General features: G+C 43.9%; 1 protein-coding gene across 5 annotated transcripts in view; it reads left to right on the forward strand.

The window, feature by feature from the left end:
- Positions 1-19,049, forward strand: part of LOC115190931 (protein spire homolog 1) — a 114,742-nt gene that overhangs the window by 9,416 nt on the left and 86,277 nt on the right. For 4 of the 5 annotated variants that reach the window (XR_003877477.1, XM_029748967.1, XM_029748968.1 and 1 more), the window contains exon 2: positions 3,228-3,259. Coding sequence is in view for 3 of the 5 variants with exons in the window: in XM_029748967.1 (XP_029604827.1) it covers positions 3,228-3,259 (32 nt within the window). In the remaining 2 variants the exon portion in view is untranslated. Of the gene's footprint in view, positions 1-1,451; positions 1,560-3,227; positions 3,260-19,049 lie in introns of those variants that run through there. The other variant, XM_029748970.1, reaches the window with a different exon arrangement.

Raw genomic sequence — 19,049 nt, forward strand, 5'->3', positions numbered from 1 at the left:
TAGGCAGATGCCTAGCGCTGGCTAGTTCAGGAGGTTGCTACCAGAGCGGAGCGCTGGCTAGTTCAGGAGGTTGCTACCAGAGCGGAGCGCTGGCTAGTTCAGGAGGTTGCTACCAGAGCGGAGCGCTGGCTAGTTCAGGAGGTTGCTACCAGAGCGGAGCGCTGGCTAGTTCAGGAGGTTGCTACCAGAGCGGAGCGCTGGCTAGTTCAGGAGGTTGCTACCAGAGCGGAGCGCTGGCTAGTTCAGGAGGTTGCTACCAGAGCGGAGCGCTGGCTAGTTCAGGAGGTTGCTACCAGAGCGGAGCGCTGTCTAGTTCAGGAGGTTGCTACCAGAGCGGAGCGCTGGCTAGTTCAGGAGGTTGCTACCAGAGCGGAGCGCTGGCTAGTTCAGGAGGTTGCTACCAGAGCGGAGCGCTGGCTAGTTCAGGAGGTTGCTACCAGAGCGGAGCGCTGGCTAGTTCAGGAGGTTGCTACAAGAGCGGAGCGCTGGCTAGTTCAGGAGGTTGCTACCAGAGCGGCGCGCTGTCTAGTTCAGGAGGTTGCTACCAGAGCGGAGCGCTGTCTAGTTCAGGAGGTTGCTACCAGAGCGGAGCGCTGGCTAGTTCAGGAGGTTGCTACCAGAGCGGAGCGCTGGCTAGTTCAGGAGGTTGCTACCAGAGCGGAGCGCTGGCTAGTTCAGGAGGTTGCTACCAGAGCGGAGCGCTGGCTAGTTCAGGAGGTTGCTACCAGAGCGGAGCGCTGGCTAGTTCAGGAGGTTGCTACCAGAGCGGAGCGCTGGCTAGTTCAGGAGGTTGCTACCAGAGCGGAGCGCTGGCTAGTTCAGGAGGTTGCTACCAGAGCGGAGCGCTGGCTAGTTCAGGAGGTTGCTACCAGAGCGGAGCGCTGGCTAGTTCAGGATTTTACTACCAGAGCAGAGTGCTGTCTAGTTCAGGAAGTTACAACCCTATACTACCAGATAAGCAAATCAGTGGTTAGTCTGTTAGACTATGCCCTATTCCCCAGAGCTGACTGTCACCCAGGCAACCAGTGCTTAGACCTATCTGATCAATGACACTGCCCCTTAGACCTGTCTGAACAATGACATACTGACTGTCGCAGCAAGGGCCTATCTTTCAGACAGAAGAAGACATTTGCATTCTGATTCAGGCCAGAAGGAATTGGACAAATCATCCTTGGAGATTGTTTCAGTATGTCCGGCTCTAGTATACACATAGCTGCGCTAAAGATCAGTCCGTAGAATGAAAATGGCTCTCACTCCCCCTCATTGCTGCATCTACAGCAGTGTCTGAATACCCACTGTGATTTAAGAAGGAGAGGGGCGAGAAGAGAGAGGTAGAGGGAGATGAAGAGAGAGGGGGAGGTAGAGGGAGATGAAGAGAGGGGGAAGGAGAGGGGGGGCACTGGCGTCATGTCTCCAACTAACAGATGGCCTGTGTTCTCTTGTTCAGGACTGGAGGTGAGCCTGGTGCTGTGTGTAGTATAGTGTCTTCCACTATAAATCGTAAGGCGAGGAGGTTCTTTGCTCTGAGCCGAGGTCATTTGCTGCCTGAATAGCTCAAGGTGATTCAGTCTTGATATTGGCTTTCAATTAATGAATGTATTTTTTTTGCTAATGAATACGTGTACTACAAACCAAGCCGCTGCAGTTGAAGAAATTATTTAATTGAGAAATTATTGAGGATCTGATGAACACAGCTTTGAATCCAATTTCCTTTTCCATGGGTAGTATTAGTATTCTCCATGTAGAGTTGTTAGTTAGTACTACAGCAGTATGTTAGTGTAGTATTCTCCATGTAGAGTTGTTAGTTAGTACTACAGCAGTATGTTAGTGTAGTATTCTCCATGTAGAGTTGTTAGTACTAAAGCAGTATGTTAGTGTAGTATTCTCCATGTAGAGTTTTAGTTAGTACTACAGCAGTATGTTAGTGTAGTATTCTCCATGTAGAGTTGTTAGTTAGTACTACAGCAGTATGTTAGTGTAGTATTCTCCATGTAGAGTTGTTAGTACTACAGCAGTATGTTAGTGTAGTATTCTCCATGTAGAGTTGTGTTAGTTAGTACTAAAGCAGTATGTTAGTGCAGTATTCTCCATGTAGAGTTGTTAGTTAGTACTACAGCAGTATGTTAGTGTAGTATTCTCCATGTAGAGTTGTTAGTAGGGTAGGGTCTACATGTATGTAGTGATGCGGTAGGGTCTACATGTATGTAGTGATGCTAAAGCGGTAGGGTATGTATGTAGTGACACTGCAGTGGTAGGGTCTATATGTAGTGATGCTGCAGTGGTAGGGTCTATATGTAGTGATGCTGCAGCGGTAGGGTCTATATGTAGTGATGCTGCAGCGGTAGGGTCTATATGTAGTGATGCTGCAGCGGTAGGGTCTATATGTAATGATGCTAAAGCGGTAGGGTCTATATGTAGTGATGCTGCACCGGTAGGGTATGTATGTAGTGATGCTGCACCGGTAGGGTATGTATGTAGTGATGCTGCAGTGGTAGGGTATGTATGTAGTGATGCTGCAGTGGTAGGGTATGTATGTATGTGGTGATGCTGCAGTGGTAGGGTATGTATGTATGTAGTGATGCTGCAGTGGTAGAGTATGTATGTATGTATGTATGTATGTATGTAGTGATGCTGCAGTGGTAGGTATGTATGTATGTATGTATGTATGTATGTATGTATGTATGTATGTATGTATGTATGTATGTATGTATGTAGTGATGCTGCAGTGGTAGGTAGGTATGTATGTATGTAGTGATGCTGCAGTGGTATGTATGTATGTATGTAGTGATGCTGCAGTGATAGGGTATGTATGTAGTGATGCTGCAGTGGTAGGGTATGTATGTATGTATGTATGTATGTATGTATGTAGTGATGCTGCAGTGGTAGAGTATGTATGTATGTATGTAGTGATGCTGCAGTGGTAGGGTATGTATGTAGTGATGCTGCAGTGGTAGGGTATGTATGTATGTATGTATGCAGTGATGCTGCAGTGGTAGAGTGTATGTATGTATGTAGTGATGCTGCAGTGGTAGGGTATGTATGTAGTGATGCTGCAGTGGTAGGGTATGTATGTATGTATGCAGTGATGCTGCAGTGGTAGAGTATGTATGTATGTAGTGATGCTGCAGTGGTAGATAAGTATGTATGTATGTATGTAATGATGCTGCAGTGGTAGGGTGTGTAATGATGCATATTTGACTAACACTTTTTTTCTTTTCTCTTTCCAGATAAATCCAGACCTCCCAACACTTCCTTAGAGGTGAGTTACAGGTCAAAGACTGTTTTGGTTTGTCAGATGAGGTTTCTACTGGTAGAGAATGAACCATGTTTCCGTTGTTTTAAGGGTGCTTTAGAAACCAAGCTTGAATGCGTTCTACATCAAGGAGTACTGGTTACTCCGATGAGCCAATGAACAGTCATGTTTGTATGGTTTAATAGCACTGAATAAAAACACTACAATTGAGTTTAGGTGGATATACAGTACCATTGAGTTGTTTGAGATATACCATGCTTCCAGAACTGGGCTTTGTGTTTTTCTCTTATGTTTCTTTAGTAGCATCGGACTATTGTGTATTATTCCATCGTATGCATTTGTGTCTTACATGTAGTCAGCTGAGACCTGTTTGTATCAAGGTCCCACTGGGGGAATATTTGTTTAAGTGTGTGTTTCATGAAACGGAAATCATCCCAAATACAGAGCCCAGTGCTCACCATGGAAACCATGAGCGACCATTTATACCGAGTTGGCGTGACAACTATGATACAATGTGAAGCCCATGAACGGTTATGTTGGCGCTGAGATAAGGGGTTTCTCTCTTTCCTTTATCTCTCTCCAGCTCCCAGACATTTGATTGTCACACTGAATTGGAAGACTTTTTTTTTTGCTTTTTTCTCTCAGTATTTTCATTGAATTGGAAAAAAGCTAAATCACTGAAACGGAAATTGAATCTCAATGGAATAAAACCCTGACAGGAGTTGAGGCTGTGGAAATCTACCCACACTGCACCTATGTCAATATATGACTTCTTTGGAAGGCCTCACAGCAGGCGCAGATAGAGAGAGACAGGGGGCATGCTTACATAGACACATTCACAATGCTTTGTCTCATAAAACACTTGAGTTTAGATAAAGACCAGCTTTACATGTTTTTTTTAAAGGGGAACAATGGCATAGTTTAGAGAAGGATTAGGCGAAGCATGAATATGTTAGCTACATTAAGTACCTAAGAGAACATTTTAATGTAGCCAAAGATTATCGGGTCCCTTAGGAAACACTGACCAACACTTAGGTTCCTACCCTGTCACAATAACTGGTCCCTAGCATTTGCATTCGTTGTCATATCAAATACTGTATTTAAAGTGACCACTTATATTCTAACTATAGAATTATAATAAACATTTTTCATGATTCCAACAGTTGACCCAAGTGTTTTGATCTAAATCGCAAGTCAAATCAACATGGTTAAAAATAAGGTTAGACATATTTTGCCAATATCGTGCAGCCCTATGTGGCAGTGTGGAATTATTTTTATTATTATTATTATTATTATTATTATTATTATTATTATTATTATTATATATATTTTTTAACCGTTCATTTAACTAGGCAAGTCAGTTAAGAACTAATTCTTATTTACAATGACGGCCTACCCCGGCCAAACCTGGACGACGCTGGGCCAATTGTGCGCCGCCCTATGCAACTCCAATCATGAAATGATTGCAGGAAATGCAGAAATTGATAAATGCTGAAAATTGTTTTTGGTTGAAGTTTAATTGAACAGTTTTTAGAAGAAAAAAAATTACTTAGAATGTATGTGTTGCCTCCCTAGAGTCACGCACTACTCATAAAGCATGAATTTATATTATTCCAAAACATATATAATACCGGCATACTGTCAACATATTTAGAAAATACTGTGATATGATATTTAGGACATATCACCTGCTAGACTTGTTGTCCAAGAAGGTCATCTCTCTACTAACTAAGCCTACAAATAAATCATTTCCTCATTGCGTTGTTTACTGTAGTTCCTTTTGAGTCGTCGTAACGGGACAGTTAGTGAGTCTACATTCTAATAGCCCAATGTAACAATGTAGGCTAATGATGTCATATCTTTAGAACAGATTCTTGAATATTCATAACGACTTACTGTTTGGCCTTTCCATTCGATCTATCCCAAAACAGAAAGGGTCAGGGAATATAGCATAGGTCTAAAGGCTAGCTTGTGCTTCTTATTGCACATCATGATGCTCTTGTTGTTTATCATGGAAGTGAAGACGATATCGACTGGTCTCGTACTACATTAGTCTTGTTTATGCTCTGCCGGTGGTGTTTACATGAATGAGTCTGTTTTGTAGCGGGTATGTACACGATCAGTCCAACATCCCACCACTGTAAAGCCATTGTTGACAGATGGTTTACAAACTAAGTGTTCAATTTAAAAACGTAAAAGTACACCACACCAAACGTCACACACTACACCATACTATACTACCCTATACTACCCTACACCAGACTATACTACCCTACACCACACTACTACCCTATACTACCCTACACAACACTATACTACCCTACACCACACTATACTACCCTACACCACACTATACTACACTATACTACCCTACGCCACACTATACTACCCTACACCACACTATACTACCCTATACTACCCTACACCACACTATACTACCCTATACTACCCTACACCAGACTATACTACCCTATACTACCCTACACCAGACTATACTACCCTACACCACACTATACTACCCTACACCACACTATACTACCCTACACCACACTATACTACCCTACACCACACTATACTACCCTACACCACACTATACTACCCTACACCACACTATACTACCCTACACCACACTATACTACCCTACACCACACTATACTACACCACACTATACTACCCTACACCACACTATACTACACTACGCCACACTATACTACCCTACGCCACACTATACTACCCTACACCACACTATACTACACTACACCACACTATACTACCCTACACTACCCTACACCACACTATACTACACCACACTATACTACCCTACACCACACTATACTACCCTACACCACACTATACTACACTGCACCACACTATACTACCCTACACCACACTATACTACCATACACCACACTATACTACCCTACACCACACTATACTACCCTACACTACACTATACTACCCTATACTACCCTACACCACACTACACTACACTATACTACCCTACACAACCCTACACCACACTATACTACCCTACACCACACTATACTATACTACCCTACACTATACTACCCTACACCACCCTATACTACCCTACACCACACTATACTACCCTACACAACCCTACACTATACTACCCTACACAACCCTACACCACACTATACTACCCTACACCACACTACACTACCCTACACCACACTATACTACCCTACACTACACTATACTACCCTACACTACCCTACACCACACTATACTACCCTACACCACACTATACTACCCTACACCACACTATATTACCCTATACCACACTATACTACCCTACACCACACTATACTACCCTACACCACACTATACTACCCTACCCTACACCACACTATACTACGCTACACCACACTATACTACCCTACACCACACTATACTACCCTACGTCACACTATACTACGCTACACCACACTATACTACCCTACACCACACTATACTACCCTACACCACACTATACTACCCTACACCACACTATACTACCCTACACCACACTATACTACGCTACACCACACTATACTACGCTACACCACACTATACTACCCTACACCACACTATACTACCCTACGTCACACTATACTACCCTACACCACACTATACTACACCACCCTACACCACACTATACTACACCACCCTACACCACACTATACACCATACTATACTACACCGCACTCCGCCATACTACCCTGCACTGCACTACACTCCATGTTACTACACTGCCATACACTACATCCTACTATACTACACTACACCATGCTATACTATACTACACCCTGCATCAAACCACCCTACACTACACATCATACCATACACACTATCCCTTGCATCATACCACCCTACACTATACTACATTATACTACACCACACTACACTATGCTACACCACACTACACTATACTACATTATACTATACCACACTACACTATACTACATTATACTATACTACATTATACTATACCACACTACACTATACTACATTATACTATACTACATTATACTATACCACACTACACTATACTACATTATACTACACCACACTACATTATACTACACCACACTACACTATGCTACACCACACTACACTATACTACATTGTACTATACCACACTACACTATACTACATTATACTACACCACACTACACTATGCTACACCACACTACACTATACTACATTATACTATACCACACTACACTATACTACATTATACTACACCACACTACACTATGCTACACCACACTACACTATACCACACTACACTATACTACATTATACTATACTACATTATACTATACCACACTACACTATACTACATTATACTACACCACACTACACTATGCTACACCGCACTCCGCCGTACTGCACTATGCCACGCTACCCTACACTATACTACACTCCATTTTACTACACTGCCATACCCTACTATACTACACTATACTACACCCTGCATCATACCACCCTACATCATACTACACTACACCATACTATACTACACCATACTATACCCTGCATCATACCACCCTACACTACATCATACTATACTACACTACACTATCCTGCATCATACCACCCTACACTACATCATACTACACTACACCATACTACACCCTGCATCATACCACCCTACACTACATCATACTATACTACACTACACTATCCTGCATCATACCACCCTACACTACATCATACTACACATCACACCATACTACACTATACCCTGCATCATACCACCCTACATCATACTATACTACACCATACTACACCATACTACACTACACTATCCTGCATCATACCACCCTACACTATACTACATTATACTATACTACACTACACCAATCTACTCTACACTATACCATACTACTAGTGATGCACTGATATGGCATTTTTGCCTGATACTGAAATCCGATATTTTCCTTAACAAAAAACCGATACCGATATTTACAATTTTAGCGGCCTTTTTAAGTTTTCAAGTACAGTTAAATAGTTAACACACCCACACATGGACACAGCAGTCTAAGGCACTGCATCTCAGTGCAAGAGGCGTCAGTACAGTCCCTGGTTTGAATCCAGGCTGTATCACATCCGGCCATGATTGGTAGTCCCATAGGGCGGCACACAATTGGTCCGGGTTTGGCCAGGGTAAGCAGTCATTGTAAATAAGAATTTGTTCTTGCCTAGTTAAATAAAGGTGACCAAAAAGTTATTTTGTTGGCATTTACGGATGTCCCCATTACCAGTAAAACATAACTTATTTCTTGCACTTACTTGCTGTTTCGTTGTTCATATTTGTTCATTCTCAACCAGGATTTCTATGGAACGCCGTTTGGGTCTTTGCATGTCAAAATATACTATTTGATGTGTCAAATAATTTGTTGACCAATTAGGACCTGAATATGACTGCACGTCACATAATTGAATGCGTTCATACATTTTTTTTACGTAGTTATTACACATTGATTACATTATAGGCAGGTTTCTATATTATGGTTGTGGACGCAACCTACATTTCTCTCAATGTGTGTTTAGCAACATGGCTGCCCGTGTTTGTTTTCTGGCTCTGTGTTGCCGGATGCGGCTCAGTTTCCTTCCTTCCTCCCTTCCTTCCTCCCCCCTCTCTCTTTCCTTCAGTAACTCTCTAACTCCTACCTTCCTGCCTGCCTGCATCATTCCTCTGAGTCACAAGTCTTCAAATGAGATTGTGATGCAGATCTGTAATTGGAGAGAAGTCCTGTTTTTCCAGGAGTGTCTCTACACGCTTGAAGGGACTGAGTGTTACATTTACATTTTAGTCATTTAGCAGACGCTCTTATCCAGAGCGACTTACAGTAGTGAATGCATACATTTCATACATTTATTTATTTATTTTTTCTGTGCTGGCCCCCCGTGGGAATCGAACCCACAACCCTGGCGTTGCAAACACCATGCTCTACCAACTGAGCCACACGGGACCACTAAGATCCCCCTAAGGCTGCATTTCACACCGTATGGGTCCTGCTCAAAAGTAGTGCACTACATAGGGAATAGGCTGCCATTGTGAATGCGCCCAGACCTCTAGCCAAACCAGAGGGGTATCATCATACGAGCATACCTGCATCATACCACCACCCTACACTATACTACATTATACTATACATTATACTATACTACACTACACCATGCTACACTATACTACACCCTGCATCATACTACACTATCATACGAGCAGGTTTGAGGAGTTAGCAAGGTAACTTTGGTCAACTCTGAGTTCAACTCGGGATAACCGGTCATATGAAAGTAGCTCACCTTTTAGCCAGGTACATTTCCATGGCAACAAATCCTTCAGAACGGTCCTGTTCTGGGGCACACGGCTAACTCCACTTATCCTGAATGAAATGACTGAGCCATAAGTTCAGGACCAATGAAATCAGATTCCCTCCATCTTGCAAAGATTATGTCATCATCCCTTTCACTTGCCGAAGACGACTGATTTTATTATATTTTTGTGTGTTAAATAGTCATGTTAAAATACCTTTCACATTACACATTTAGTAATGACAGAATGCATTTGAAACTTCACACACAGTAACACTTTTGAATGACTTCATAGAATAATTTTATCACAGAAGTGGGGAAAAGGCTGCTTGTGCAGTGCTAAGCACACCAAAGACTGTATTAACAATAAGTTATAAAATACAGACTGCACTTTATGTTGTGGTGTCTTGTCGTGATGTCTGTTTTTGTCCTACATTTTTATTTTTAATCCCCGTTCCCACAGGAGGCCTTTTGGTATGCTGTCATTGTAAATTAGAAGTTGTTCTTAACTAACTTGCCAAGTTAAATAAAAATAAATAAGCGCCTATTTCACAACACAGCCTGCTGAATTTGCAAGAATATATTTTTGATTTCGGGAACAAATGAAAATGTGGCTCTGGCTGGTCCATGGATGTTTCAGTATTGTCTCAATGAGGAGTTTGGCGTTCGACTAGCACGCGCAGTTACAAACCTGCTAAAGTTAGCGGCAGGCGGACGAGCAATATCCACCGTTAGCGGCAGGCGGACGAGCAATATCCACCGTTTATAGGACGGATGAAGCCTGAGCTGGAATGTGAAGCTAACTGAAGCTGGTCAGCGTTAGCTTGCTTCGTAGGATGGCCCTCAGATAGGTGAACTCAATAGTGCCTAGTATATGATTCAGATCCTAACATTAGGTTTCAAATCTGATCATCTATTTACATTGTAGATGAGGAAGTCTTTAACATTCCTAACTAGCTTCATCTAGGTAGTGGTTATACTACAGGAAACCAACCTTCATCTAGTTAGTGGTTATACTACAGGAAACCAACCTTCATCTAGGTAGTGGTTATACTACAGGAAACCAACCTTCATCTAGGTAGTGGTTATACTACAGGAAACCAACCTTCATCTAGGTAGTGGTTATACTACAGGAAACCAACCTTCATCTAGGTAGTGGTTATACTACAGGAAACCAACCTTCATCTAGGTAGTGGTTATACTACAGGAAACCAACCTTTATCTACAGGTGTGGTTGGGATACTCCACTACTGTGTAATCTGCACTTGGCCTTAAAAGTGAATGCAGAAATGGGCCATAATCAGTTGGGATTTGTGTCGGTCAGCCTCCCTGTCTTGGCATTATCAATGTGAGGTCAGTCCGCTATTCATTCACACTGACTGTGGTTCATCCCTTCCTCTCCCTGCCTGGTGACTCTTTGTCTGGGTCTTGGCATGGACAACGGCCAAGCTGTCTTTATACCAGGGTCCTCTGGTACATTCTAATGCCTTGATTCCAGCCGAAATACACCAAAATGATTGAATATTTCAACGACTTTACCTCCCAGAGTTGTGGTATTGAGTAGAAAGACATTACGTGATCAAAAAAGATTATTGTAAATGTTTGAATTCAGTGTTTTGGATATCGTCTAGACTATATGATCAGAACTATTATCTAAGGACCTTTTTTTAACGTTAAACCTTCTCTTGAGATTAGTCAACTGTACAATTTTGTGACTATGAACACTAAGGGTAAGGAAACCAATGTGTCATTTTGTAATTTAGGTCAACCAAACAAATGTATTTATAGAGCCCTTTTTACAACAGCAGTTGTCACAAAGTGCTGTACAGAAATCCAGCCTAAAACCCCAAACAGCAAGCAATGCAGATGTAGAAGCACGGTGTCTAGGAAAAACTCCCTAGAAAGGCACGAACCTGGGGTGGCCAGTCCTCTTCTGGCTGTGCCGGGTAGAGAGGAACCAGTCTCTGAGGGGTGGCCAGTGCTCTTCTGGCTGTGCCGGGTGGAGATTATAAGAGTACATGGCCATGAAGGTCAGATCGTTCTTGAAGACGTTGATAAAATAATAATCGGTGGATGTAGGGTTGTGCAGCAGCATATCTAAGATCAAACAGGACACCAGATAAGACAGATAATTTCATCAGATAGGACGGACTGACCCTAGCCCCCTGACACATAGACTATTGCAGCACATATACTGGAGGCTGAGACGGGGGGGGGGGGGGCATCCAGGCAGGATATAACCCCACCCACTTTGCCAAAGCACAGCCCCACACCACTCGAGGGTTATTAACAGACCACCAACAGCAGACAAGATTTACTTAGAATTCCATGGCATTATTTTATAGTATAAAGAATACAATGGAACAAAGCTGAATAAAATAGAAAATATATTTATCCAAATGATTTGAGGGAGTGCGCACATGTGCCTATTCTGTGTTGAGCGGTTAACAAAGAAACAGGTCCTCCTATATGCTTAATGTAGAGTTATTAATGTAACTTTAGTTGTTCTACAAACGTTGGGCTATATGTTTTGATTTGTATTACATTGTAAGGCTGCCTGATACTACTCTAATGATGATTTGAAAAAGTTGCATGAAAGGCATGAGCTCTGCTTTGTTGTTTCAGGCTGCACACACTTCATCAGTCTCTCATTCACAATTTGACAAGCACTTGATAATGCCTTGAATTTCCGGGCTCCATCCCCTTTGTGTGGCTGTAATGCCCCGCCAAAAAATCCATTCCTTTTGAGGCCAATGGCCGTTTTGCCCTTGGGCTGAAAATAGTAACCTTTTCCCGGCTGCATGCTCCAAAGCACCTCTGTCACGGGATTGGCCCTTTCTCACAGGCTACAAGTGAAGACGGACACATTGGGGACGCAACTGCGCGCATCCTTATCCAGTTCCAAGGTGCATATTGGAGATATTGGAAGAACTGTCCACATTTAACTTTCGTCAACCAACAAGATGAGTAGGCCTAACGAACAGCAAAGCACTAGCCTATGTCAATCTGCTATCCCCCATAGTACAAAAGTTGACCTATTCTGTGCAATAAATAGTTATTCCAAACAATAGTCAAGGACAGTTGTGGGATACGATAGATCCTAAATGAATACAACTACTAACATCAAAAACTCTGTTTTAAGCATTGAACCTGATGCAACAGATTAATATTTAGCTTAAAATGTTGATAAACTATTTAGCTATTTATTCACATAAGCGCAACAATGCACACACGGCAGAAGGCTATAAGCGCGTATGTTCCATTAGCAGGAAAACACCATTCTCAAATGTGACCACACATGCGATTTATGAATGTAATGCTTTTATTATAAAGGTGCATTTGAAACTCACGAGCTGCGTATTTATGCCAGTTAGGCTCTTCACCCGTTATAAAGCGGATTAATGTGCTTCATTTTTAAGTTATTTGACCACTTTAGTTGTGAGAAGATGGTGGCGGACGTTTTACATGCTCCTAACCAACTGTGCTATTTTTTTGGTTTCGTTTTTTTGCGTTGTTTAACTTATTTTTGAACTTATTTTGTTCATAATGTTGCTGCTACCGTCTCTTATGACCGAAAACAACTTTAGGACATTACTCGCCTCGAACTGGAAGAAGCTTTTTCCTTTACAGAGTCCGACGAGAAGGATATACTGCTTTCCTGGGAAAAGGCCCAAATCCAATCATTGGAAAATAAAATTGATGACCTTTGATTATCCTACCAACGGGACATTACAAACTGTAATATCTTATGTTTCACCGAGTCGTGGCTGAGCGACGACATGGATAATATAGAGCTGGTGGAAAACAGAAGCTATGTCTGGTAGACGAGGGGTGGGTGTGTGTCTCTTTCTGTCAATAACAGCTGGTGCTGTGATGTCTAATATATTAAATAAGTCTTGAGGTATTGCTCGCCTGAGGTAGAGTACCTTATGATAAGCTGTAGACCACATTATTCGTAGCCGTCTATTTACCACCACAGACCAACGCTGGTACTAAGACCACACCCAACCAGCTGTATAAGGCCATAAACAAACAAGAAAATGCTCATCCAGAAGCGGCGCTCCTAGTGGCCAGGGACTTTAATGCAGGCAAACTTATATCAGTTTTACCCCATTTTTACCAGCATGTCAAAAGTGCAACCAGAGGGGAAAAAAAATCTAGACCACCTTTACTCCACACACAGAGACGCATACAAAGCTCGCCCTCCATTTGGCAAGTCTGACCATAATTCTATCCTCCTGATTCCTGCTTACAAGCAAAAACAACTAAAGCTGGAAGTACCGCTCAATACGGAAGTGGTCAGATGACGTGGATGCTAAGCTACAGGACTGTTTTGCTGCACAGACTGGAATATGTTCCAGGATTCATCCAATGGCATTGAGGAGTACACCACCTCAGTCATTGGCTTCATCAATAAGTGCATCGACAATGTCGTCCCCATAGGGACTGTACGTACATATCCCAACCAGAAGCCATGGATTACAGGCAACAGCCGCATCGAGCTAAAAGCTAGAGCTGCCACTTTCAAGGAGCGGGACACTAATCTGGACACTTATAAGAAATCCCGCTATGCCCTCAGACGAACCCATCAATCAAGCAAAGCGTCAATGCAGGATTAAGATTGAATCCTACTACACCGGCTCTGACGCTCGTCAGATGTGGCAGAGCTTGAAAACTATTACGGACTACAAAGGGAAACCCAGACACGAGCTGCCCAGTGACGCGAGCCTACCAGACGAGCTAAATGCCTTTTATGCTTGCTTCAAGGCAAGCAACACTGAAGCATGCATGAGAGCACCAGCTGTTCTGGATGACTGTGTGATAATGCTCTCGGTAGCCGATGTGAGCAAGACTATTAAATAGGTCAACATTCACAAAGCTGCGGGGCCAGACGGATTACCAGGACGTGTACTCAAAGCATGCTGCTGCTCCAGTTTCAACTGTTCTGCCTGCGGCTATGGAACCCTGACCTGTTCACTGGACGTGCTACCTGTCCCAGACCTGCTGTCCCAGACCTGCTGGAACCCTGACCTGTTCACCGGATGTGCTACCTGTCCCAGACCTGCTGTCCCAGACCTGCTGGAACCCTGACCTGTTCACCGGACGTGCTACCTGTCCCAGACCTGCTGTTTTCAACTCTCTAGAGACAGCAGGAGCGGTAGAGACACTCTCAATGATCGGCTATGAAACGGCCAACTGACACTTACTCTTGAGTTGCTGACTTGTTGCACCCTCGACAACTACTATGATTATTATTATTTGACCATGCTGGTCATTTATGAACATTTGAACATCTTGGCCATGTGCTGTTATAATCTCCACCCGGCACAGCCAGAAGAGGACTGGCCACCCCTCATAGCCTGGTTGCTCTCTAGGTTTTTTCCTAGGTTTTGGCCTTTTCAGGGAGTTTTTCCTAGCCACCGTGCTTCTACACCTGCATTGCTTGCTGTTTGGGGTTTTAGGCTGGGTTTCTGTATAGCACTTTGAGATATCAGCTGATGTAAGAAGGGCTTTATAAATAAATTTGATTTGATGTGCGGACCAACTGGCAAAGGTCTTCACTGACATTTTCAACCTCTCCCTGACCGAGTCTGTAAAACCTACATTTTTCAAGCAGACCACCGTAGTCCCTGTTCCCAAGGAAGTGAAGGTAACCTGCCTAAATGATTACCGTCGGTAGCCATGAAGTGCTTTGAAAAGCTGGTCATGGCTTACATCAACAGCTTCCTCCCGGAAACCCTAGATCCACTCCAACTCGCATACCGCCCCAACAGATCCACAGATGACACAATCTCAATCGCACTCCACACTGCCCTTTCCCACCTGGACAAAAGGAACACCTATGTGAGAATGCTGTTCATTGACTACAGCTCAGCGTTCAACACCATAGTGCCCACAAAGCTCATCACTAAGCTAAGGGCCCTGGGACTAAACACGTCCCTTTGCAACTGAATCTTGGGCTAATTGACCGGCAGCCCCCAGGTGGTAAGGGTAGGCAACAAAACATCTGCAACACTGATCCTCAACACTGGGACCCCTCAGGGGTGTGTACGATGGGGCTGTAGTGGAGCGGGTCGAGTTTTTCAAGTTCCTTGGTGTCCACATCACCAACGAACTGTCATGGTCCAAACACACCAAGACAGTCGTGAAAAGGGCATGACAACACCTTTTTCCCCTCAGGAGACTGAAAAGATTTGGCATGGGTCCTCAGATCCTCAGAGTTCTACAGTTGCACCATGGAGAGCATCCAGCCCGGTTGCATCACCGCCTGGTATGGCAACTGCTCGGCATCTGAACGTAAGGCTCTACAGAGGGTAGTGTGTACGGCCCGGTACATCACTGGGGCCAAGCTTCCTGCCATCCAGGACGTCTATAATAAGCGGTGTCAGAGGAAAGCCCATAAAACTCCAGTCCCCCAAGTCATGGACTGTTCTCTCTGCTATTGCACGGCAAGCGGTACCGGAGCGCCAAGTCTAGGACCAAAAGGCTCCTTAACAGCTTCTACCCCCAAGCTATAAGACTCCTGAACAACTAATCAAATGGCCACCAGACTATTTACATTGACCCCCCCCCCCCCCCCCCCGTTTGTTTTGTACTCTGCTGCTACTCACTGTTTATTATCTATGCATAGTCACTTCACCCCTACCATGTACAAATTACCTCGACTAACCTGTGACCCCGCATATTGACTTGGTACCGGTACCCCCTGTACATAGCCTCGTTGTTATTTTTTTACTTTGTTTGGTAAATATTTGAACTATTTCTTGAACTGCACTGTTGGTTAAGGGCTTGTAAGTAAGCTTTTCACGGTAAGGTCTACACCTGTATTCAGCGCATGTGACAAATAAAACGTATAAGCCTATGGGTTACATGAGGTGTGCGACTATGATTTTGAAAAATGTAGGAAACGACAGCAGTTGCTGTTTCCTTACGCTGTGCCTCAAGTGATAAATCACATTTTATTGGTCACACACATTTTTTGCAGATGTTATTGTCCTGTTGAAAAACAAATGATAGTCCCACTAAGCCCAAACCAGATGGGATGGCGTATCGCTGCGGTAGCTATGCTGGTTAAGTGAGCCTTTAATTCTAAATAAATCACAGACAGTGGCACCAACACACCACCTCCTCCATGCTTTACGGTGGGAACCACACATGCGGAGATCATCCGTTCACCTACTTTCCGTCTCACAAAGATGAGTGTTATTTCATAGTTTTGATGTCTCCACTATTATTCTACAATGTAGAAAATAGTAAAAATAAAGAAAAACCCTAGAATGAGTAGGTGTGTCCATACTTTTGAATGGTACTGTACGTATCGTGTCTGAGCCGTTGAATTGCGACTCCATTTTGTCTCTGTACTGACGTTTTGACTGTTAAGGAGAGAATAACTACGCTGTTTGTATTCGGCCATATTCCCAGTCACCTTGCCATGGTTAAATGCGGTGGTTCGCGCTTTCAGTTTTGTGTGAATGTCGCCATCTCTCCACAGTTTCTGGTTTGGGTAGGTTTTAATAGTCACAGTGGGAACAACATCCCTTAATACAATTCCTGATGAACTCAGTCACTTTGTCTGTGTAAATGCCAATGTTATTCTGAGGCTACTCAGAACATATCCCAGTCCGCGTGATCAAAATAATCTTGAAGCGTGGATTCCGTTTGGTCAGACCTGTGTTAAATAGACCTTAACACAGGTACTTCCTGTTTTGAGTTTCTGCCTATAGGAAGGTAGGAGCAAAACGGAGTTTTGATGTGATTCCCCGGGGTGTTGACATAGACTCGAGGGATGAAGGCCTATATACTGAGGCCAATCGCCTATACACGTTTCAAAATCAATCTAATGTATTTTATAAAGCCGGTTTCTTTTTTTTCTTTTTTTATATCACTTTTATTTCATAATTAAAATCTTATTGAGAATGATGTGTCAGTTAGGTCATGACTCATGCTAAAGAAAAAATCCGCTGCCACACAGCTCAGTCAACACCTCTCCCTCCTTCAGACAGACTGGTGCTCTACCCAGCCAGATGAGACGTCTCCCTGGCAGCTACTGGGCCGTAGCCAGCCTCCCCCTCTCCCAGCCTCCCCCTCTCCCAGCCTCCCCCTCTCCCAGCCTCCCCCTCTCCCAGCCTCCCCCTCTCCCAGCCTCACCCTCTCCCAGCCTCACCCTCTCCCAGCCTCCCCCTCTCCCAGCCTCACCCTCTCTCAGCCTCACCCTGCAGGGCTCAGTTTGGGCACTTCACTTCCACACTCCACCGGCTCAGAACCAGAGATAATGGCCCACACTGTACCACCTCAGAACCAGAGATAATGGCCCACACTACACCACCTCAGAACCAGAGATAATGGCCCACACTGCACCACCTCAGAACCAGAGATAATGACCCACACTACACCACCTCAGAACCAGAGATAATGGCCCACACTACACCACCTCAGAACCAGAGATAATGGCCCACACTGTACCACCTCAGAACCAGAGATAATGGCCCACACTACACCACCTCAGAACCAGAGATAATGGCCCACACTACACCACCTCAGAACCAGAGATAATGACCCACACTGTACCACCTCAGAACCAGAGATAATGGCCCACACTACACCACCTCAGAACCAGAGATAATGGCCCACACTACACCACCTCAGAACCAGAGATAATGACCCATACCACCTCAACCAGAGATAATGACCCACACCTCCTCAGAACCAGAGATAATTACTGTACTCCCAGTGGAGGCTGGTGTAACTTTAGATGGGAGGACTGGCTCATTGTAATAGCTGGAATCCTCCTGGGGTATGTCCGCTGACTAACCTGTTCATCTATGACCTTTAACACTGATCTGGACTGACTGGGGTTAACCTTTTTGTTTGTTAGATAAGTGTTAGACCTACCTCGTATTGTACTGTGTGGCTAAATATAGAGCTGAGCTGTGCCTTTGCCTGTACCAGCGCTCACCTGCTGTTAGCCAGCTGTCTGTCTGTGGACATAGCTGATTGTAGATGCCCTTTGTGATGTAATGCTCAAAGCCAATGCTTCCATGTTCAGTGCTGCATGACTGCAATCGGCCTTAGACAGTAATATCTCTATCTCTGTGGTATCACCCACAATCACTTTCAGCTCCACAATTGTATTAGCCGTAATTGATGCCTCATGAAGTTTGTACAGGTTATGCCAGGTTCCTGGACCTGTGTTCATAAAGCATCGGGAGTCCTGATCTAGGATCCGTTTTGCCCTTTAGATCATAATGAATAAGTAGGAAGACCTGATCCTAGACCAGCACTCCTACTCTTTGTGAATCTTGGTTCAGCTCACTGTTTTGGTCTGCTTGCTGGCTCCTCCCTCTCACCTGGTTAGTGAGGACATGTCTGTAATGAGATGCCTGGCCTTGTTGGCCCCTCCCTCTCACCTGGTTAGTGAGGACATGTCTGTAAATCAGATGCCTGGCCTTGTAGAGTTTTCACAGGGTCAAGG

Source organism: Salmo trutta, unplaced genomic scaffold (genome assembly GCF_901001165.1).
Source record: "Salmo trutta unplaced genomic scaffold, fSalTru1.1, whole genome shotgun sequence".
NCBI classification, from domain to species: domain Eukaryota; kingdom Metazoa; phylum Chordata; class Actinopteri; order Salmoniformes; family Salmonidae; genus Salmo; species Salmo trutta.